Source organism: Carex rostrata, chromosome 33 (assembly GCF_964058835.1).
Source record: "Carex rostrata chromosome 33, lpCarRost1.2, whole genome shotgun sequence".
NCBI classification, from domain to species: Eukaryota; Viridiplantae; Streptophyta; class Magnoliopsida; order Poales; family Cyperaceae; genus Carex; species Carex rostrata.
The window spans coordinates 3,390,465-3,413,950 of record NC_135950.1 but is presented as its reverse complement, the minus strand read 5'-3'; the positions used below and the strand labels follow the sequence as shown (position 1 = coordinate 3,413,950).

The window sequence follows — 23,486 nt, the reverse complement described above, 5'->3', positions numbered from 1 at the left end:
GTTTAAATTCTGTTTCTTTCATAAATTCAAATCGAAAGTTCGTAAATTTTTGTAACTATATTCGCACATAAAATTCGTATATTTATTTCTCAATTTAAGATTCGAATAATTTGATTTCCTTTTATATAATTATATATATTCAATTAATTATCTAAAAGTTCTAAATGAATGAGTTTTATAAATTCTATATTTTATTTGTACGAATATTTTTGTATAATTATACTTTTATTTGGAATTCAATTACTTATTTATTCACACGAATCTAATTAAATCAATTTCTTCTTTTCTAAAAATTCAAAGAAATTGTAGCGGATTTTTCTAAGTTTCTAATTTACCGAATAATTATAATTTTATTCCTTGTGCTATATTTTATTTTATTTTATTTTTAAATCTCTAAATTTTAATATACATAATTTCATACATTATTTATATTTCGAAATTTTAGATTCGTTTTAGTCAGTCAGAAAATTTCTGAACGATCGTTAAGTTAATTAAAAATTTTATTTAAGTCAAATGATCGATTTAGTAATTTAATTATGTTTTAGAATTTCGGAATATAACAATTACAATCAGAGTCAATGAAGAAATATAGGATCCAAATTAATCCTCCAATTTCAAACAGAGACATAAATAAGAGAAGCTTACAATGCTCTGCAATAGCACCAAGATCTCAATTCTAACTGTACTCCTCCTAATTACAGTGAAAAATAAATTATTCGGGTTCGGTTGGCAGGTTAAAAATCGTGATTCAATAATAATATAGGTTTCCAAGTGATAGGACTCAGATCTCAGTCCCACAAGGAAGCAAAAACAAAACAAATTAAAATTCAAGAAATATTCATAAAAAATTCGGTAAAAGTTCGGTCAACCAAATAATTCGCCTTTCAGTTCACCGACATCAGAAAAAATAAATTATTAGCGAATCTTATCACTATGCTCCTAATAAGCTTACTCAAAATCTCCCTTGGATGGTACACCAGAATATTCAGCTTTGGAGACTCACTCACAGTCACTGATACTGGCAACTTTAAGCACAATTCTGGTAATGACACTACCTATCTTGGTACCCATTCCCTTATGGAGATCAGGAGAGACCTACTTTCACTGCCCTGTGGGCCACTTTGTTTTAACTGGTGGAACCATTTTTGTTTGTTTCAGTTTACAAAGAAACCAGTTGTTCTGTATCCAAATAGTAGTGAAATGGGATGGTCGAGTCAAACACCGAATGGTAAGCTGTGCTGCTGTAAGTTAATTTATCGAATCATTTCTAATTAATTACTCATGTCACTTGAAAAATTGACGATGGAACTATTTTTTTATTTCTCAGAATTTGACAAACAGTTGAGTACTATTTGTGCTTGGTATCATATAAGGAGACAGAGATGAGAAGTTATGGTCTAATACTAATTTAAGCTATTGTAGTGACCCTCTCCGTCTCTGTGCCGACCCTCCTTTGCTGATCATCTCGCGGCTCTCCTCCAGCCCCCGTTGCACCTCGCGCCTCCAATCCCTCCGACCTCGTGCTTCCAGTCCCTCAATTTTTTATTTTCTATTTTTTCTTAGATTTTTATTTTCTATTTTTTCTTAGATTTATGGCTGAACTGAACAAATTGGTAAACCCTATTTCAAAATTAGCAGAAAATCACAGTGACAGAGAACAAAATCTCATATTATTATTATTTTACATTTTGAACAAACATTGACAATGACAGAATTGGTAAACCCTAGGTCTATTTTTGAAAAAACAGTGACAGAGAACAAAATTTCTTAGATTTATGGTTAAACAAAATTACCTTGTTTATCATATTATTATTTTATACATTTTTTGTAAGTTAGAAATCAAAATTACCTTGCATCTGTTTCTAACATATCTTTCTTTTGTAAACAAGTTAAAATCACGAGGCCCTAACAAGAGTAAGGAAACGACATATGAAGAAGATGAAGATGAGGACATTGATTTATGAATTGTTGTTTAAATTAGTGCACTTATTGTTTATGGATATTTCAAATTAGAAAACTTGGTGTCAACATTATTACTATCTATTTTGTTACAAAGTTTCAAATTATGTTGTTATTATGTTAAATATATTGAGTTGTTATTTCCTTCAAATTATGTTAAGCATTTGCAAATCTAAAATGCTAAAAATCATAAATTCTCATTTGCTTGAATACTATAAATATGGAGTTGTCAAAATTTGTTCTCTTCCGTATATAAATTTATTTGCTCAAACTTCTTAGTTTTTTTTTTAATTATTTTTTTTCTGAAAGACAGATTAATAAAAGTTTTAAATTGAAACATAATTGATATTCACAAGTACTGATCAATACAGTGGGCGGTACATGGTGTCCACAATATCTACTCAACCAGTTTAATTTGTCCCAGTGACAGTGATAGGATTTTATCACAGTTTTGATCTCATCGATCTCCATCCGTAGATATTTATTGTAAATTTCTTTTGCAGTTGGTGGTTCGATACCAGTTCCCGCTTCTTGAGTGGCCTTAATTGCTGCTTTAAAATAAATACTATTTGCGACATGAGCCGAGATGTGATCAGGCACAAACCATTTCGTCCAGGCTCAACCTATAAATTTTTTGGACTCTTTTATGCCTTTCAACACAGATTTAGTTATTTTTTGTTGTGTACTGGTTTGTTTCGATTACAAAAAAACTATCAACTGTTGGTTGCGTATGAGATGATCCAATTCCTACATGGTTCAGCCTTTTATTGCGTCGACTAACTTCTGGTGCACGCATGGAAGCAGAGTGCCCTATCTCTACTCTCTGCCTTGAGGACCCATCACCCCTCCGCCGTGATTGTTCATTCATTTCAAACTCTCGACAACTTTCTTTCATCACCCTCTGAAGTTCCGAATCTAAGTCATCCTCATCCGGACTACCTTCAGTACAGATTGTCATTTCATCTACTATTAATTCTTCTCGTGCCCTTGCCTTTTGTTTTTCTACATTTTTCCCCGTATAAATAGGTTAAATTCCTTTCTAATATCTAACAAAATTGTAGTACATGCCATTACGTTACCTTTTACACCGACCAAATGTTGTTTACCTCTGGAAATTCCACCCGAAATTATTTTACCGCACCATTTACATTTCACTCTTTTTTTGTTATCATCAATTGATATGAAATGTTCCCAGCCATTATCTTGTTATTTACTCATATATTTGCCTCTAGCCGCCATATTTCTATTAAGATTAACTAATGAGAAACTAATAATTCACAAAATCAATACAAAGAAGAAAAATAGTAAAATACTAACATGATTTCTATTATCAAAGAATGATTGATAATCACCTTAAAATTAGAGAATTGAGAAGTGAGAATTTCGTTGTAAATCCTTAAAATTGCTTTGATGACTTCCGGTTGCTCAAAGAATTTCGGTTGCTTTGATGACTTCAAATTCCTTCAAATTGTTCTAGTTTCTACGATGGGAGAAGAAGACAAGTGAGGCAAAACTTGAATTGTTGAATTGGCAGCATGTGCATAGTTGATACTTTGATAGTTCTCTATTTAATCACAGGTTCAAATTTTGAAATAACTTAGTTGACAGCATGCACATAGTGGATAGTTTTCTATTTAATCAATGCACGTGCATATAGTTGATACCGATACTTCCTTCCATGCTTTTGACCAAGTACTGGTTAGGAATTAAACATGTTTATAATATTAGTGCCGTATTAAATAATTCAACTACAATATCTCATCCGATCATCACCACCTCAATTTTTGATTCAACTGATGATACATGATTTGCCATTCTGCCACTGCGCGCAGATCGAACGAACAGTCAATAAACGGACTAAATCTTTTCTGGAAAAGTCTATTCGATCAAATCTAACGGTTCAGATCTGAGTATCAGTTTCCTACTATATCTAAGCAAGAAAACAAGCAAACAACGCTCACTCAGTTCACATTAACTCCATCCTCTATGGGTAAAAAACAAATTAACAGATCTGACTAGTTTTGGCTTCATGCATGCAGCCGACGGAATCTAGGATAAAAGAAAGCTCTACATACGGATAGTGAGCTGCTTATAGCAAATCTACTCTGTTAATATATCTTCACCCGTGCTAAATCATGCCCACTTCTTTTTCTTTCAAATACACACATATCCTGAACAAATAACCCATTAGCAAATAACATCCCACCTCTCTCTCTCTCTTCCTCCCCAATTAATGGCTTCTTTGAGAAGAAGTACCTTGCTTTCTTCTATTTTCTCTCTCTACCTCTTCTCTCTCCTATCCATGTCTACTTCAACAGACACAATCACCTCCAACTCATCTCTCTCAGGTACCAACCAAAAACTCATCTCTGCTCAAAAGCAGTTTGCACTTGGTTTCTACCAGCCTCCTAATTCCTCTTACTGGTACATATCCATCTGGTACAATACCATCTCCCTGCAAACATCTGTCTTCATAGCCAATCGAAATGAACCGCTCACCGACCCAGCCACTTCCCAACTCATCATTGGTTCCGATGGTAACTTGGTCTTGCTTAACGGGTCTAAAACTGAAGTATGGTCTACTAATGTTACTGGTATGAACCCGTTAAACAAAACCGAAGCAGTCTTGAATGATAGTGGAAACCTCATGTTGAGATATGTGTCGAATACATCTAATGTATTGTGGCAAAGCATCGACAACCCAACTGACACATGGTTATCGGGCGGTAAATTGGGTTTTAATAAAGCAACTGGTATTAGCAAAAGGTTGATTTCTTGGAAGAGTTTGGCTGATCCAGCTGAAGGTATATACTCTTATTTATTAGATCCAAATGGTACCAGTCAATTATTCATACAGTGGAACAAAACTAAACAATACTGGACCAGTGGTCCCTGGAGTGATTCACAGGGAATTTTCACTTTAGTCCCTGAAATGATCGGCAGGGCGGAATCTCGCATATACAATTTCACTTATGTGAGCAACGAGGAGGAAAATTACTTCATCTACTCGATGAAACCTGATGCCGGTCAGATATCGAGAGCTATAATCGATCATAATGGCCAAGTCAAACAACTAAATTGGGTAGGCACAGCATGGATTCAGATCTGGGCTCAGCCGGCGCATATTTGTGATGTGTACGTGCCCTGTGGGCCCTATGGTAGATGCAATGGGAATGAATTGCCGTATTGTAATTGTTTACATGGGTTTTCACCAAAATCGAAGACCAATTACAGTTTAGAGGATTATAGTGGTGGGTGTGTAAGAAATACAGAATTACAATGCGAAAGCGGTAATCTGACTAAGGTACAACAAGATAAATTCTATGTTTTGGCTAACATGAAATACCCTGACAATTTCCAAAGTATACAAGTTAATAGTGCAAAAGAGTGCGCGGCTGCTTGTTTGAAAAATTGTTCCTGCTCAGCTTATTCGTACCAGAGTGGGTGCAATTTGTGGTATGGTGGTTTGTTGAATCTCCAAGATGGATATAGTGGAAGTGATCTAGCTGGTACGCTTTATATCAGGTTGGCTGCATCAGAATTTACTGCTAGTAAAAGTCACACAGGTTTACTTATTAGTGTAGTTATAGGCGGCATAATTGTTGTGCTTTTTTATGTCATAGTTGTTCTGGTTGTAATGAAGAGAAAGAGAGATCAGAGGATAGCTCGATTGTTAAAGGATTTGAGAGGCACCTTAATTGCATTTCGGTATGATGATTTGCAATTTGTTAGTAAGAACTTCTCTGAGAAATTGGGTGGAGGTGCATTTGGTTCGGTTTATAAGGGGTATTTACCTGATTCAACTGCTATTGCTATTAAGAAGTTAAATGGTTTTCACCAAGGCGAGAAGCAATTTAGGGCTGAGGTCAGCACGATCGGTACAATCCAGCATGTTAATTTAGTTCGCCTCATTGGGTTTTGTTCTGAAGCCTCTCATAGGCTACTGGTTTATGAGTACATGCCTAAGAGCTCTCTTGATGTACAATTATTTAATTGCAGAGATGTGATACTAAATTGGAGCACTCGGTACCAAATTGCACTTGGTACAGCAAGAGGGTTAGCGTACCTACATGAAAAATGTCGGGATTGCATCATTCATTGTGACATTAAACCCGAGAACATCCTCTTGGATGACAATTTGGTACCAAAAGTTGCTGATTTTGGATTATCGAAGCTTTTAGGTCGGGATTTTAGTAGGGTTCTGACGACCATGAGAGGTACCATAGGTTACCTAGCGCCGGAGTGGATAACAGGCGTACCGATTACTCCTAAAGCTGATGTTTATAGCTACGGAAAGATGCTTTTCGAGCTAATATCTGGCCATAGAAACAACTTTGATCAATGGAATAGCAGTTCATCGGGTTCAGATTTCTTCCCTTCTTTTTCTGCTAGAAAACTAATTGAGGGCGATGTTCAAACACTTTTGGATAAAAAATTGAACGGAGATGCACCAATTGAAGAGATTGAAAGAGCATGTAAGGTGGCATGCTGGTGCATACAAGATGACGAGACCGCTAGGCCGACAATGGGACAAGTGGTGAAAATTTTAGAAGGCATTTTGGAGGTTAACACGCCACCGATGCTGATGTAATTATGGGGGAGAGCCCTGATTATATCAATTTCTTCTCGGATATTTCTTATGGTACATCTAGTTGATTAGTTAAAAACTCAGGTCGAATTCGTCTAATTTATCTAACATTACTTGAATTTTTCCCCTTTTTAAGCTACTTATTGCATGCATTCTTTACATGGTATAAGCTGAAGCTTGATACATGCACAAATCAAACTTATGTTTTGGTTAGTGTTCAGGAAGCCACTTGTGCTTTCTCTTTGTAATGTTCCTCTAGAGATATTTGCCAAAGGTACAGGTGATTGGTACCATGGTTAAAAGTTTAGAACAGCATGTCCTTGGAGGAAACATGGGTACCAGTCTTGCACTGTATAATACCAAAGTATTATGCTGAGAAAACCGAATTCTAGGCTGTTCTAATTAAACAAAAAACATGGCTAAAATATTCTGGAAATTAAAATAATTCTATGGAATCAAGGTCCCCATATTGAAAGCAACAGCCGAGAAAGAGGTACAAAAGGTTGTAGAATAAGACTGCGGCCCAATTTGTTTGTTAAACTTGTTTTAATTTGGGCCGTAAAAACAAGCAATCAGCCGCAGAAAATTAAGGCCTGTTTAAATTTGGATGTGTGGGAATATTTTGGCAATTTTTTAGCCGAAGGATATTTGTTTTTTTCCGGTACAGTATTGCATTAATCTGTCACGCTCTTAATAAAGAAGAGCATTAACTGGTACAGTATAGCATTAACCTGTCACGCTCTTAATCTACTACAAGAAAAACAAATTCTGCATAGAAATTTGAATTAAAAAAAAAAAAACTTAACACATACCTTGTCAAGATAATCATGTACTAAATTTGTGCAGTCAATTTAATCTTTTTTTTTCTATGCATAAATAATATATAGCTGGCTTGCATAAAAGGTGTGTTCTATTTGTAATGCTTATATTATATTATATAATTAATGGATTATTTCAGTATAATATTTCGTTTTCATAGTTTTCTTACAAATTATTATTTTTACCAATATTTTTCTATATTTTGACTACAAAACAAGTTTCTGCAATAAAAATTCGAGTTTCCGATCCAATTCTTTCGATTTTGGCCAATTCCTCGTGTTTCGATATTCCCCGGTCAAGTATTTGATTCTGATTTCGATTATAACATTCAGAACCATGGTTGTGCCCCATTCTTATCTCACCAAGTACGAAAAAAAGACAGGCCGCATTAAATGGCTTAGTCAATTTTCTTCTATGATTTCATTTTCTTTGTTACCTGGTCAAAGTAAAATTTCAGTAGGATTGTCTTCTTGGCAACATATGATCAACGGTTTATTTGGATCGTCGTTGGTCTCTCTCCTTGGAATAGGAATGGGGTGGCAAGGGATTGATCTGCGTTTTTTCCTCAAAAATTAGTCTCAGGCTCTGAGCCTCTGAAAATGAGCATTTTTTTTCCTCAATTATATATACCATAGCTTAGTGGAATCAAATTTGAAAAAAAAAAAAAAAAATTGGATCTAATCAGAAGTTAACAATGTAAACAAGCAAACTATGCTTTTGGGATTTCTCGTTTCTCCTAAATGCTTCTTCATTTTTAACTTACAATTCATCAAATATCTTCTTATACAAACCCTCTTGAAAATTAGTGGTGGACATGTATGTACATGTGTATATGTATGTTGAATGTTGATTTTGTGAAAGTTGAATATTTATCTAATTATATGAATATTTAATATTGTATTTTAATTTAACGGTAAGAAAATATGAATACTAACCAGTTATAAACGATATTAAAAAGATAGAAATCATACATGGTTCTTAAAAACAAACCGGTTTCCAAAAATAATATATAGATTCCTTAAAGAAACTATGTATATGATCCTAGTTATTATACATACTGCGACTGTGTAGAAATCACAATTTTCGACGCCTTTTTTTTCTTATGCCTGATACGATTCACTTGTAGGAACTGTGTATAATGTACTGACCTTTTCATACACGACACTCACAGACACAGTCACATAAAATATGAATACTCGCTAATTAAAAATGATATTAAAAATATAGAAATCATACATAATTCTTAAAAACAAACCCTTATAGAAGCTATGTATATAATATACAGATCCCTTATAGAAATTATGTATATAATCCTAGTTATTATACACAATTACTGTGACTGTGTATAGAGTGGAAAAAACGTGCCGTACCGTGCGTAACCAAGTTATTTTTTCACGTGCTGTGCCGTACGTGACTAAAATATCAAGGAGTGGTCACAGCACGCGAATGGTCACGCCGTGCCTAAACATGCCGTGACCAAACATGCATGCCTTCCTTGACTTCGCGTGACCATTTAATTATAATTCAAGTTAGCTTATTCAAGATTTATCATTTAATTAATATCTGATGGTCCTAATTACACGTGACTCGTGTGACTACATGCGGTGCTGTAACTAGATCTTTCATGTGACGTACTGTGCCTTGCCAAAGTTTCAAAAGATGGTCACGGCACGCAGGTCACAGCACAAGAGACGTGAATCATGACATATATCTGACATGCGTGTCATGTCGTTCTGTGTCGTAACCATGCCGTTTCGTGATGGATCGAACCAGCTCCGCCATACCATTTTTCCCACTCTAACTATGTAGAAATCACCATTTTCAATATTTTTTCTTTCTTTTTTTATATCTAACACGATTCGCTTGTAGGAACCATGTACAATCATTTCGCTTATAAAAACTATGTACAATGTACCGATCTTTTCATACACGACACTCATAGACATCAGTCGCAGAACCATATACCATTAGCTTTTTAGACCATGTATAGTGGTGTTTTCTGTAATAGTTTAATGACTAATCTTTTGACCAAGTACTGCTTAGGAATTAAACATGTTTATAATATTAGTGCCGTATTAAGTAATTCAACTAAAATATGTCATCCGGTCATCACCACCTCAATTTTTTATTCAACTGAAATGATTTGCCATTCTGCCCATGGTTTTGAAAATCAGAATCGGAATCGGGTGAATCAGTCAGAATCGATGGAATCGGATCGGAAATTCAGATTTTTTTGCCAGACGCACGTTTTGTACTACATTTGTCAAATAACCCATTATAACACTTATAATAATTAAATTTGAACAGATAACAATCAAATTTATAATGTATTACTTTTAAAATTAATATTTATCTTATTTCGAAATTAAATAGACTATTCCATAAAATAATAAAAAAGCTTAATAAATTCACAAAAGACAAATAAAATATTTAATTTTGACTTTTATATTTCTATATTTTATTTTGTATGCATTAATTTTATCTTCATTGAAAATATTTTATTTCATAAACAATTAATATTTTATCTTTCTTAAGTAAAAATAAAAAATAAATAAAATTAATTAATTACTATTGTCTGTTATTTCTGCTATTCCCTTATATTGGTTATCTATATATAGATTACCTGCTAAAATTAGACATAAAATAGATAAAATTAGACGTAAATTCTTATGGCATGGAGGTAACTCTACTAGAAGAAAATACTCTTTAGTCTCATGGAGAACTGTGTGCAAAAGTAAAGATCAGGGAGGCTTGGGGGTTTTAGACCTTAAGCTTATGAATAAAGCCCTTCTGGCTAAATGGTGGTATCGGTTTCTAGATAATTTTGTTTCTGGTAGATGGAAAAATATTTTGCTTAGTAAATATGGAACTAGAACTACTCCTTCTCTTTGTTCACCTTTTTGGCGATTAATCCTAAAAGATCATGTGGTTATCAATTTAGGACTAAATAAAGAAATAGGTAACGGTAAAACAACTTCTTTTTGATTAGATAGATGGTGTAGTGAACATACCTTAAAAAATCAATTTCCAAACCTTTTTTCTATTGTTACTGATAGGTTTATTTCTGTAGCTAAGGCATTTTCTACTTCTCATTTAGGTCTGTCTTTTCAAAGGCAAATAACTGGTATTTATAGGGATGAATTGATTACCTTGCACCACAAGTTTCAACATTTTACTTTGTCTTCTCATTTGGAAGATAGATTGATATGGCGATAGTCACAAGATGATCATTTCACTGTTCATTCTTTTTATAAATGGTTAGAATATGGTGGTATTCCAAATTCTGAATATGATACAATTTGGAAATCTCACATCCCTTTAAAAATCAAAATCTTTCTTTGGCTCGTCAGACGTGATAAAATTCTTACTAAGGTTAACTTGGCAAAAAAAGGTTGGCCAGGAAATCTTACTTGTGCATTTTGTGACCAACATGAGAGCGCTGACCATTTATTTATACATTGTTCATATGTACGCTTGATATGGAATTGGATTGCCACATACAATTCATTCTCCTTTACCTGTAATTCTTTAGATGATTTATGGTTACTTGATGCTTCGATTCCCTTAAAGGATAGACTCCTTGTAGAATTGTTAAGTGGAGCTATCTTATGGAATGTCTGGTTAGAAAGAAATAGAGTTATTTTTAATGATAATACTACTCCCATTTCTGCTAAATCATTAGGGTTTAAGATAATATCTTTAGCTACTTTTTGGTGTAAGTCTAGCTCTGACAATTCATACTTAAAATTAAGTCTAATGCTTCCATGTGATGTTAAGGACCTTCCAGATCAGATACTGGAGGAGGAAGAGGAGTCCACCCAAGCTCTTGGAGCTGGCAACCCCCCAGATCATATGTCTGGAGACGACCTGTCGGATGAGGATCTATTGGATTACTAGTCTCCTAGGATATGATTGCTTTTTGAGACTTTTTGCTTAGTATTCATTTTGTTTCCATTTTAGCTTTTGATGTGGTACTATCTCTCCTTGTATGCTTTTATGTTTGTTGATGGTGACTTGATGTAAGACTTTTCATATTTGATTTTGGTACCTATTTTAAGTACCATATCAGGTATGCTTGATTTCTATGAAATCGGTGGTAATACCACTATTTTTCAAAAATTAATTACTATTGTCAACAACTATATGAACTGTTTACTTTAGTCAAATAAAAATAATAATAAAATAAATCACTGTGTATTAATAGCATTATCAAATTAAATAGGACAGCATTTATTAATAGCAAATTTGTATTAACGACAAAATAACATTCTGACATTCTGTGCATCCGTTGATTCGCTTCTTCATATTTAATTATAACCGGTTTGAACATGATCCGCCGTAAACCAATCTTATATTTTCAAAACAAAACAGTATACCAAACGTACACCAACTCTATCTATTCAATATTTTTATAAGAATTTAACCTCCTCCTCCGTTCTGAATCGCAATTTCCCCAAATTGTTTCTCTTGTCCTTGCAAAAAAATCAAAATTGGTCCGATTAAATCACTGAAACAATGTATCTCTGATCTAGAAAGAAGAGAATGAGTGAAAAATCGGTCAATTGTTTGGATTTAGTCTCAATTTTGTCAATTTTTTTGTATATAACTTATATACCCGAGTTAACTCGATAAAAATCAGATCGTCTCCAGCCGATTCCGCTCCGACTCGGTTGAGTCAACTCGAAATCGGCCGAATTTTCAAACCAAGAATTCCTACCACTGCAGATCGAACGAGCAGTCAAGATAGAATCGAACGGTCTAAATCTTGTGGACAAGTTTATTCAATCAAATCTAACGGTTCAGATCTGAGTATCAGTTTCCTACTATATCTAAGCAAGAAAACAAGCAAAAAACGCTCACGCAGTTCACATCAACTCCGTCTTATATGGTTAACAGATTAGTTTCAGCTTCATGCAGCCCACAGAATCTAGCAAAATTTATTTATTTATTTTTGTTTCAAAGCCCGTAGGCAGAATCTAGCAAATACCATTTTACCAAACGAAACAATTATCACAACCCATTAAACAAATACCAGCCCACCAAAAGAAACAATTATCACAACCCATTAGCAAATACCATCCCACCTCTCTCTCCCTCTCTTTCTCTCTTCCTGCCAATTAATGGCTTCCTTGAGAAGATGTCCCCTGCTTTCTTCTATTTTCTCACTCTACCTCTTCTCAATTCTATCCATGTCTACTTCAACAGACACAATCACCTCCAACTCATCTCTCTCAGGCACCAACCAAAAACTCATCTCTGCTCAAAAGCAGTTTGCACTTGGTTTCTACCAGCCTCCTAGTTCCTCCTACTGGTACATATCCATCTGGTACAATAACATCTCCCTGCAAACATCTGTCTTCATAGCCAACCGAAATGCGCCGCTCACTGACCCCGCCACTTCCCAACTCATCATTGGTTCTGATGGTAACTTGGTCTTGCTTAATGGGTCTAAAACTGAAGTATGGTCCACTAATGTTACTGGTATAAACCCGTTAAACAAAACCGAAGCAGTGTTGAATGATAGTGGAAACCTCATGTTAAGGTATGTGTCGAATACATCTAATGTATTGTGGCAAAGCATCGACAACCCAACTGACACGTGGCTATCAGGCGGTACATTGGGTCTCAATAAAACAACTGGTATTAGCCAAAGGTTGATTTCTTGGAAGAGTTTGGCTGATCCAGCTGAAGGTATATACTCTTGTTTATTAGACCCAAATGGTACCAGTCAATTATTCATACAGTGGAACAAAACTAAACAATACTGGACCAGTGGTCCCTGGAGTGATTCACAGGGAATTTTCACTTTAGTCCCGGAAATGATTGGCAGGGCGGAAACTCACATATACAATTTCACTTATGTGAGCAACAAGGAGGAAAATTACTTCATCTACACCATGAAACCTGTTGCCGGTATGATAACGAGAGCTATAATGGATCATAATGGCCAAGTCATACAACTACATTGGGTAGGCACAAAGTGGATTCAGTTCTGGGCACAGCCGGCATATATTTGTAATGTGTACGCACTCTGTGGGCCCTACGGTAGATGCAATGGGAATGAATTGCCGTATTGTAATTGTTTACATGGGTTTTCACCAAAATCTAAGACCAATTACAGTTTAGAGGATTATAGTGGTGGGTGTGTAAGAAATACAGAATTACAATGCGAAAACGGCAATCTGACTAAGGTACAACAAGATAAATTCTATGTTTTGGATAACATGAAATACCCTGACAATTTGCAAAGTATACAAGTTAATAGTGCACAAGAGTGTGAGTCGGCTTGTTTGAAAAATTGTTCCTGCTCAGGTTATTCGTACCAGAGCGGGTGCAATTTGTGGTATGGTGGTTTGTTGAATCTCCAAGATGGATATAGTGGAAGTCATCCAGCTGGTATGCTTTATATCAGGTTGGCTGCATCAGAATTTACTGCTAGTAAAAGTCACACAGGTTTAATTATTGGTGTAGTTATAGGCGGCATAACTGTTGTGCTTTTTTGCATCATAGTTGTTCTGGTTGTAATGAAGAGAAAGAGAGATCAGAGGAGAGTTCGATTGTTAAAGGATTTGAGAGGTACCTTAATTGCATTTCGGTACGATGATTTGCAATTTGTTAGTAAGAACTTCTCTGAGAAATTGGGCGGAGGTGCATTCGGTTCGGTTTATAAGGGGTATTTACCTGATTCAACTGCTATTGCTATTAAGAAGTTAGATGGTTTTCACCAAGGCGAGAAGCAATTTAGGGCTGAGGTCAGCACGATCGGTGCAATTCAGCATGTTAACTTAGTTCGCCTCATCGGGTTTTGTTCTGAAGCCTCCCATAGGCTATTGGTTTATGAGTACATGCCTAAGAGCTCTCTTGATGTGCAATTATTTAATTGCAGAGATGTGATACTAAATTGGAGCACTCGGTACCAAATTGCACTTGGTACAGCAAGAGGGTTAGCGTACCTACATGAAAAATGTCGGGATTGCATCATTCATTGTGACATTAAACCCGAGAACATCCTCTTGGATGACAGTTTGTTACCAAAAGTTGCTGATTTCGGTTTATCGAAGCTTTTAGGTCGGGATTTTAGTAGGATTATGACGACCATGAGAGGCACCATAGGTTACATAGCACCGGAGTGGATAACAGGCATACCGATTACTCCTAAAGCTGATGTTTATAGCTACGGAAAGATGCTTTTTGAGCTAATATCTGGCCATAGAAACAACTCTGACCAATTGAATAGCAGTTCATCAGATTCAGATTTCTTCCCAACTTTTGCTGCTAGAAAACTAATTGAGGGCGACGTTCGGACACTTTTGGATAAAAAATTGAACGGAGATGCACCGATTGAAGAGATTGAAAGAGCATGTAAGGTGGCATGCTGGTGCATACAAGATGATGAGACTGCTCGGCCAACAATGGGACAAGTAGTGCAAATTTTAGAAGGCATTTTGGAGTTTAATACGCCACCGATGCCGATGTCAGTTTTGGGGGAGAGCCTTGATTATATCAATTTCTTCTCGGATATTTCTTCTGGTACATCTTTGATGACCCAAAGCAACATCTCAACTACCAGCGAATCTAGATCACTAGTTAAAAACTCTGGCTGAATTCATCTAATTTATCTTATTCAAGTTCTAGAGTTGGGCTGTGATAATTAAGTTATTGCATTATATGTATATATATTGAGGATGATTATTTAGATATCAATTAGGGATGTAAATTGTAGAGTCCTTGAGAGGATTACGTTAATATGTAATTGAATATTTGCAAAAAAAAAAAAAAAAAAAAAACCTATGCTTTCATAATAAATATTATTCCAATTACGTTATCGAATCTAAAATATTATTTTATCTGCTCTTACGTACCTTACTTGAATTTCCCCCTTTTTAAGCTACTTATCTAATTCTTTACATGGTATAACCTGAAACTTGATACCATGCACAAATCTAACTTATGTTTTGGTAAGTGTTGAGGAAGCCACTTGTGCTTTCTCTTTGTAATGTTCCTCTAGATATATTTGCCAAAGGTACAGGTGATTGGTACCATGGTTCAAAGTTTCAAACAGCATGTCCTTGGAGGAAACAGGGGTTCCAGTCTTGCACTCTATAGTACCAAAGTATTATGCTTAGAAAACCGAATTCTAGGCTCTTCTAATTAAAGAAAAAACCATGGCTAAAATATTCTGGAAATTAAAATAATTCTATGGAATCAAGGTCACCATATTGAAAGCAACAGCGCGCCGAAAAAGAGGTACAAAAGGTTGTAGAATAAGACTGCGGCCCAATTTGTTTGTTAAACTTGTTTTACTTTGGGCCGCAAAAAAAAGCAATCCGCCGCAGAAACTTAATTAAGGCCTGTTTAGATTTGGATGAGTGGGAATAATTTTGGCAATTTTTTAGCCGAAGGATATTTGTTGTTTTTTTTCCATGATGTATTCTGCCCAACAAATATATTTACCTTCCTTAATCTACTACAAGAAAAACAGGTTTTCCCGGCATTTAATAATTTTGATTAATCACTCGCGCACTGCTGTAACCAAATCAGTTCTGTTAAAGGCAACATGGCCTATTAACAGGGCCTTGGGGATCCTTTTAAGAATCGTGCAAGTATGTAGCAAACGGATTGGATTCAAAATGAAAAAAATGAGATACCTTACCATAGTCACAAGATTCGCAAATTAAATCCGAATTAAATATATTTGTATTGGTCGGGTCCAATCCGAGTTTCACCCGAGTCTTGTTCCCATGCGATTTTTTCATTAAAACTCGGTTGAACAGTGTTTGACTAGGCCGAGTTAGTCCGAGTCAATCCGAGTCGCCCGAGTCAAGCTCGAGCCAGGCCGAGTCCTTCGGTTATTTTATGTTTTTTTTTCCTTGAAATGTTAATCTATGATTTCAAATCACAAAAAAAAAAAAATCAAATTCTGCAAACAAATTTGAATTAAAAAAAATTAACACATACCTTGTCAAGATAATCATGCACTAAATTTATGCTGTCAATTTAATCTTGTTTTTCTATGCATAAAAGGTGTGTTATCTATTTGTAATGCTTATATTATATTATATAATTAGTGGATTATTTCAGCATAATATTTTATTTACATAATTTTCTTACAAATTATTATTTTTACCAAATTTTTTCCTATATTTTGGCCACAAACAAACTTCTGCAAAAAAAAAAATTCGAGTTTCTAATCCAATTCTTTCGGTTCCGATTCCACGGTCAAGTATCTGATTCCGATTTCGATAATGAGATTCAGAACCATGGTTGTGCCCATCTTATCTCACCAAGTTTCAAAGTCAAAACAAAGACAATTACGAAAAAAAGACAGGTCGCATTAACTGGCTTAATGAATTTTCTTCTATGATTTCATTTTCTTTGTTACCTTGTCAAAGTGAAATTTCAGTAGGATTGTCTTTTTGGCAAGATATCAACAGTTTATTTTGATGTTTTGTAACTTAACACCGAGATTTTAGATGGATTAGTTGACTGAAGTCGTTAGTCTCTCCTTGGAATAGGAATGGGTGGCAAGGAATTGATCTGCGTTTTTTTTTCTCAAAAATTAGTCTCAGGGTCTGAGTCTCTGAAAATGAGCATTGTTTCCTCAATTATATATACCATACCTTAGTGCAATCAGATTTGTAACAAAAAAAAAAAAATTGGATTGGATCTAATCAGAAGTTAACAATGTAAACAAGCAAATATGTTTTTGAGATTTCTCGTTTCTCCTAAATGTTTGTTCACCTTACAATTTATTAAACATCTTCTTACACAAACCCTCTTGACATGTATGTGTATATGTATGTTGAATGTTGAATGTTGAATAAATGAATATTAATTTATGTATGTTGTGAAAGTTGAATATTTATTGAATTATATGAATGTTTAATATTGTATGTTAATATAATGGCTAGAAAATATGAATACTAGCCGATTATAAATTATATTAAAAAAAATAGAAATTATACATGTGGTTCTTAAAAACAAACCGTGTAAGGTTTTCAAAATAATACACAGATCCCTTGTAGAAACTATGTATATAATCCTAGTTATTATACATGATTACTGTCAGGGCCAGTCCTAAAGATTTTGAGGACCGGAGCGGGAGAAAATTTTGGTTCATTTATATATATAGTTTTTTTATGAGACCGGCTAATATACTTCTATAAGTACTTCAACACCACATTCCTATAAAGTCATTTTTGCTTCTTCAAAGTACAAACAATTGATCCGAACTGTTAAATATGATATCTATATTAAAACATGCTTGGAGATCAAATTTTACATTTTTTGAAATTTTTTTACTATTTTTTAAGATAGGTAGAAAATCCATTGATTCATAAAATTTTGAACCATAAAAAATAATTATTTTCTACCTACCTTAAAAAATAGTTTAAAAAATCCAAAAAAAATGTAAAATTTGGTCTCCAAGCACGTTTTAATATCGATATCATGTTGAACGGTTTGGATCGACTATTTGGACTTTTAAAACACAAAAACAACTATAAGCATATGGTGTTGAAGTACTTATTGAAGCGATTTGCTTATTTGATTTTTATTGATATTTCAATAGATCATGAGGGTTCCAATACCTCATGTCTTTCATACCCCATCATACCTCATATATAATATTTTTGTTTTCAAAGTTCAATTCGTCAATCCAAACCGCTCAACATCATATCCATACTAAAATATACATAGGGATGAAATTTTACAATTTTTGAAATTTTATACTAATTTAAAATAAGATAGGTACAAAATCGTTGTTTTCGGACCGTTCAAAAATAATGATTTTGTATCTATTTAAAAAAATAGTAAAAAAATTTCAAAAATTATAAAATTTGGTCTCCAAGCATATTTTAATATGGTTATATTTCATGTTGAGCAGTTTGAATCGATAGTTGAATTAGACTTGAAAACGAAAATATAAAATATGAGACATGATGAGGCATATGAAATTAAAACATGAGGTATTGGAACTTGGCATAGATCATAAATATTTATAAAAAAATTAAATCCTTTATATATACAAAATTTGAACCCTAATATTTTATTTATTTTTAATATGTACAAATTTTTTTTATATATATATACAAACCATTTATTTTGGGACCCCTTGATTACTGTGACTGTGTAGAAATCACCATATTTAGCGTTTTTTTTTTAATTTATATATATATCTGACACCATTCACTTGTAGGAACCATGTATTGATCTTTTCATACATGACACTCGCAGTCACGGTCGCGAAATTAACCATATGTCATTAGCTTTTCGGACCGTCTATAGTCGTGTTTTCAGTAGTCTTTTGACTTAAGAGTACTGGTTACGAATTAAACATGTTGATAATATTAGTGCCGTATTAAATAATTTTATCGAACGGTCTAAATCTTTTGTGGAAAAGTCTCAATAACTGCAGATCATGAGAGGGATGTAAAAAAAATAATAATAAATAAAAAGTTAGAAAACCTGATCATCAGTGGACGTAACATTTTCGCGGGTAGTGTGTCCATATCCGCTACAATCGATGGTGCACCATTACTCGGGAGATATTTAGTTGGACCATTCTCAAGACCACTGTATCACATTCGATCAAATCTAACGGTTCAGATCTGAGTATCAGTTTCCTACTATATCTAAGCAAGAAAACTGCAAAAATACATTAACACCTTAGTTTTCGTTTCATGCAGCCCACGGACTCTAGGATAAAAAAAAAACTCTACATATGGAAGGTGCGCTGCATGAAGCCAAACTACTCTGTTAATATCTTCACCCGTGATAAATCATTCCCTCTTCTTTTTCTTTCAAATACACACAAATTCTGAACAAATCACCAAAAGAAACAATTATCAAAACCCATTAGCAAATACCATCCCACCTCTCTCTCTCTCTCTCTTCCTCCCAATTAATGGCTTCTTTGAGAAGAAGTCCCTTGCTTTCTTCTATTTTCTCTCTCTACCTCTTCTCTCTCCTATCCATGTCTACTTCAACAGACACAATCACCTCCAACTCATCTCTCTCAGGCACCAACCAAAAACTCATATCTGCTCAAAAGCAGTTTGCACTTGGTTTCTACCAGCCTCCCAATTCCTCCTACTGGTACATATCCATCTGGTACAATACCATCTACCTGGAAACATCTGTCTTCATAGCCAACCGAAATGCGCCGCTCACCGACCCAGCCACTTCCCAGCTCACCATTGGTTCCGATGGTAACTTGGTCTTGCTTAACGGGTCTAAAACTGAAGTATGGTCCACTAATGTTACTGGTATAAACCCGTTAAACAAAACCGAAGCAGTGTTGAATGATAGTGGAAACCTCATGTTGAGATATGTGTCGAATACGTCTAATGTATTGTGGCAAAGCATCGACAACCCAACTGACACGTGGTTACCGGGCGGTAAATTAATTCTCAATAAAACAACTGGTATTAGCCAAAGGTTGATTTCTTCGAAAAGTTTGGCTGATCCAGCTGAAGGTATATACTCTTTTTTATTAGACCCAAATGGTAGTCAATATTTCATACAGTGGAACAAGTCTAAACAATACTGGGCCAGTGGTCCCTGGAGAGATTCACAGAGAAGTTTCACTTTACTCCCGGAAATGATCGGCAATGATGAGAATTACAAGTACAATATCACTTATGTGAGCAACAAGGAGGAGAATTACTTCACCTACTCGATGAAACCTGATGCCGGTCTGATAACGAGAGCTATAATAGATCATAATGGCCAAATCAAACAACTACATTGGGTAGGCACAGCGTGGATTCAGATCTGGGCTCAGCCGGCGCATATTTGTGATGTGTACGGGCTCTGTGGGCCCTACGGTATATGCAATGGGAATGAATTGCCGTACTGTAATTGTTTACATGGGTTTTCACAAAAGTCTAAGACCAATTACAGTTTAGAGGATTATAGTGGTGGGTGTGTAAGAAATACAGAATTACAATGCGAAAGTGGCAATCTGACTAAGGTACAACAAGATAAATTCTATGTTTTGGGTAACATGAAAAACCCTGACAATTTGGAAAGTATACAAGTTAATAGTGCACAAGAGTGTGAGTCAGCTTGTTTGAAAAATTGTTCCTGCTCAGCTTATTCGTACCAGAGCGGGTGCAATTTGTGGTATGGTGGTTTGTTGAATGTCCAAGATGGATATAGTGGAAGTGATCCAGCTGGTACGCTTTATCTCAGGTTGGCTGCATCAGAATTTACAGCAAGTAAAAGTCACACAGGTTTAATTATCGGCGTAGTTATAGGCGGCATAATTGTTGTGCTTTTTTGTATCATAGTTGTTCTGGTTATATTGAAGAAAAAGAGAGACCAGAGGAGAGCTCGATTGTTAAAGGATTTAAGAGGTACCTTGATTGCATTTCAGTACGACGATTTGCAATATGTTAGTAAAAACTTCTCTGAGAAATTGGGTGGAGGTGCATTCGGTTCGGTTTATAAGGGGTATTTACCTGATTCAACTGCTATTGCTATTAAGAAGTTAAATGGTTTTCACCAAGGCGAGAAGCAATTTAGGGCTGAGGTCAGCACGATCGGTACAATCCAGCATGTTAATTTAGTTCGCCTCATTGGGTTTTGTTCTGAAGCCTCTCATAGGCTACTGGTTTATGAGTACATGCCTAAGAGCTCTCTTGATGTGCAATTATTTAATTGCAGAGATGTGGTACTAAATTGGAGCACTCGGTACCAAATTGCACTTGGTACAGCAAGAGGGTTAGCGTACCTACATGAAAAATGTCGGGATTGCATCATTCATTGTGACATTAAACCCGAGAACATCCTCTTGGATGACAGTTTGGTACCAAAAGTTGCTGATTTCGGATTATCGAAGATTTTAGGTCGGGATTTTAGTAGGGTTTTGACAACCATGAGAGGCACCATAGGTTACCTAGCACCAGAGTGGATAACAGGCGTACCGATTACTCCTAAAGCTGATGTTTATAGCTATGGCAAGATGCTTTTCGAGCTAATATCTGGCCATAGAAACAACTCTGATCAATGGAATAGCGGTTCATCGGGTTCGGATTTCTTCCCCACTTTTGCTGCTAGAAAACTAATTGATGGCGATGTTCTGACACTGTTGGATCAAAATTTGAACGGAGATGCACCAATTGAAGAGATCGAAAGAGCATGCAAGGTGGCATGCTGGGCCTTACAAGATGACGAGACCGCTCGGCCAACAATGGGACAAGTAGTGCAAATTTTAGAAGGTATTTTGGAGGTTAACACGCCACCGATGCCGATGTCACATAGAGTTATGGGGGAGAGCCCTGATTATATCAATTTCTTCAACGATATTTCTTTTGGTACATCTTCAAAGACCCGAAGCAACACCTCAACTACCCGTGAATCTAGTTCACTAGTTAAAAACTCGGGCTGAATTCGTCTAATTTATCTTATTCAAGTTCTAGAGTTGGGCTGTGATAATTAAGTTATTGCATTATATGTATATATATTGAGGTTGATTATTTTGATATCAATTAGCGAAGTAAATTGTAGAGTCCATCAGAGGATTATGTTAATATGTAATTGAATATTTGAAAAAAAAAACTATGCTTTTCATAATAAATATTATTCCAATTATGTTATCGAATCTAAATTATTATTTTATCTGCTCTTACCTTACTTGAATTTCCCCCTTTTTAAGCTACTTATCTAATTCTTTACATGGTATAAGCTGAAGCTTGATACCATGCACAAATCAAACTTATGTTTTGGTAAGTGTTCAGGAAGCCACTTGTGCTTTCTCTTTGTAATGTTCCTCTAGAGATATTTGCCAAAGGTACAGGTGATTGGTACCATGGTTAAAAGTTTAAAACAGCATGTCCTTGGAGGAAACATGGGTACCAGTCTTGCACTCTATAATACCAAAGTATTATGCTGAGAAAACCGAATTCTAGGCTGTTCTAATTAAACAAAAAACATGGCTAAAATATTCTGGAAATTAAAATAATTCTATGGAATCAAGGTCCCCATATTGAAAGCAACAGCCGAAAAAGAGGTACAAAAGGTTGTAGAATAAGACTGCGGCCCAATTTGTTTGTTAAACTTGTTTTAATTTGGGCCGTAAAAACAAGCAATCAGCTGCAGAAAATTAAGGCCTGTTTAGATTTGGATGTGTGGGAATATTTTGGTAATTTTTTAGCCGAAGGATATTTGTTTTTTTCCGGTACAGTATTGCATTAATCTGTCACGCTCTTAATAAAGAAGAGCATTAACTGGTACAGTATAGCATTAACCTGTCACGCTCTTAATCTACTACAAGAAAAACAAATTCTGCATAGAAATTTGAATTAAAAAAAAAAAAAATTAACACATACCTTGTCAAGATAATCATGTACTAAATTTGTGCAGTCAATTTAATCTTTTTTTTCTATGCATAAATAATATATAGCTAGCTTGCATAAAAGGTGTGTTCTATTTGTAATGCTTATATTATATTATATAATTAATGGATTATTTCAGTATAATATTTCGTTTTCAAAGTTTTCTTACAAATTATTATTTTTACCAATATTTTTCTATATTTTGGCTACATAACAAGTTTCTTCAAAAAAAAATTGAAGTTTCTGATCCAATTCTTTCGATTTTGGCCAATTCCTCCTGTTCCGATTCCACGGTCAAGTACTGATTCTGATTTCGATTATGACATTCAGAACCATGGTTCTGTCCAGAGGCGAATGTAAGTGTATGAAATGGGAGTCAATTGACCCCATTCATTTTCAAAAACTAATTATTATACATGATATTTTTGTATATTTTATAGTTAAATGTTAAAGGTACCTATAAAATGACCCCCATAGATTTTCTGAAAATTTTGTATAGTTGACCCCATTCATTTTCCAAGAAAAAAAATAGATGATTAAATGTGTACAAATTGAGAACTTATAACAATTTATATTATTTTTTTCCGAAAGATGAGAAGCTTCACGTCTCTCTCTGTCTCTCTCTCCAATCCAAACTTTTCATCTCTCTGATCCAAACACCAATGGTTATAATATTTACTTCATTAAAAAAATATATTATGTTATTGATTTTTTTGTATGCTTTTGACCCCCATTATTCAAAATTCTGCCTCCGCCCCTGGTTGTGCCCCATTCTTATCTCA

At 34.8% G+C, this 23,486-nt stretch overlaps 1 protein-coding gene and 1 pseudogene across 1 annotated transcript; both read left to right on the top strand.

Annotated features, from left to right (window-relative positions):
* The first annotated feature begins 4,150 nt into the window (after positions 1 to 4,150).
* LOC144548519 (G-type lectin S-receptor-like serine/threonine-protein kinase At2g19130) lies at positions 4,151 to 21,965 on the top strand. The gene is made up of 2 exons (XM_078297208.1): positions 4,151 to 6,523; positions 21,600 to 21,965. Exons 1-2 carry the CDS (start codon positions 4,193 to 4,195, stop codon positions 21,756 to 21,758), a joined length of 2,490 nt encoding a protein of 829 aa, XP_078153334.1. The 5' UTR covers positions 4,151 to 4,192; the 3' UTR covers positions 21,759 to 21,965.
* LOC144548292 (G-type lectin S-receptor-like serine/threonine-protein kinase At2g19130 pseudogene) lies at positions 12,487 to 15,119 on the top strand (annotated as a pseudogene).
* Positions 21,966 to 23,486: the final 1,521 nt, after the last annotated feature.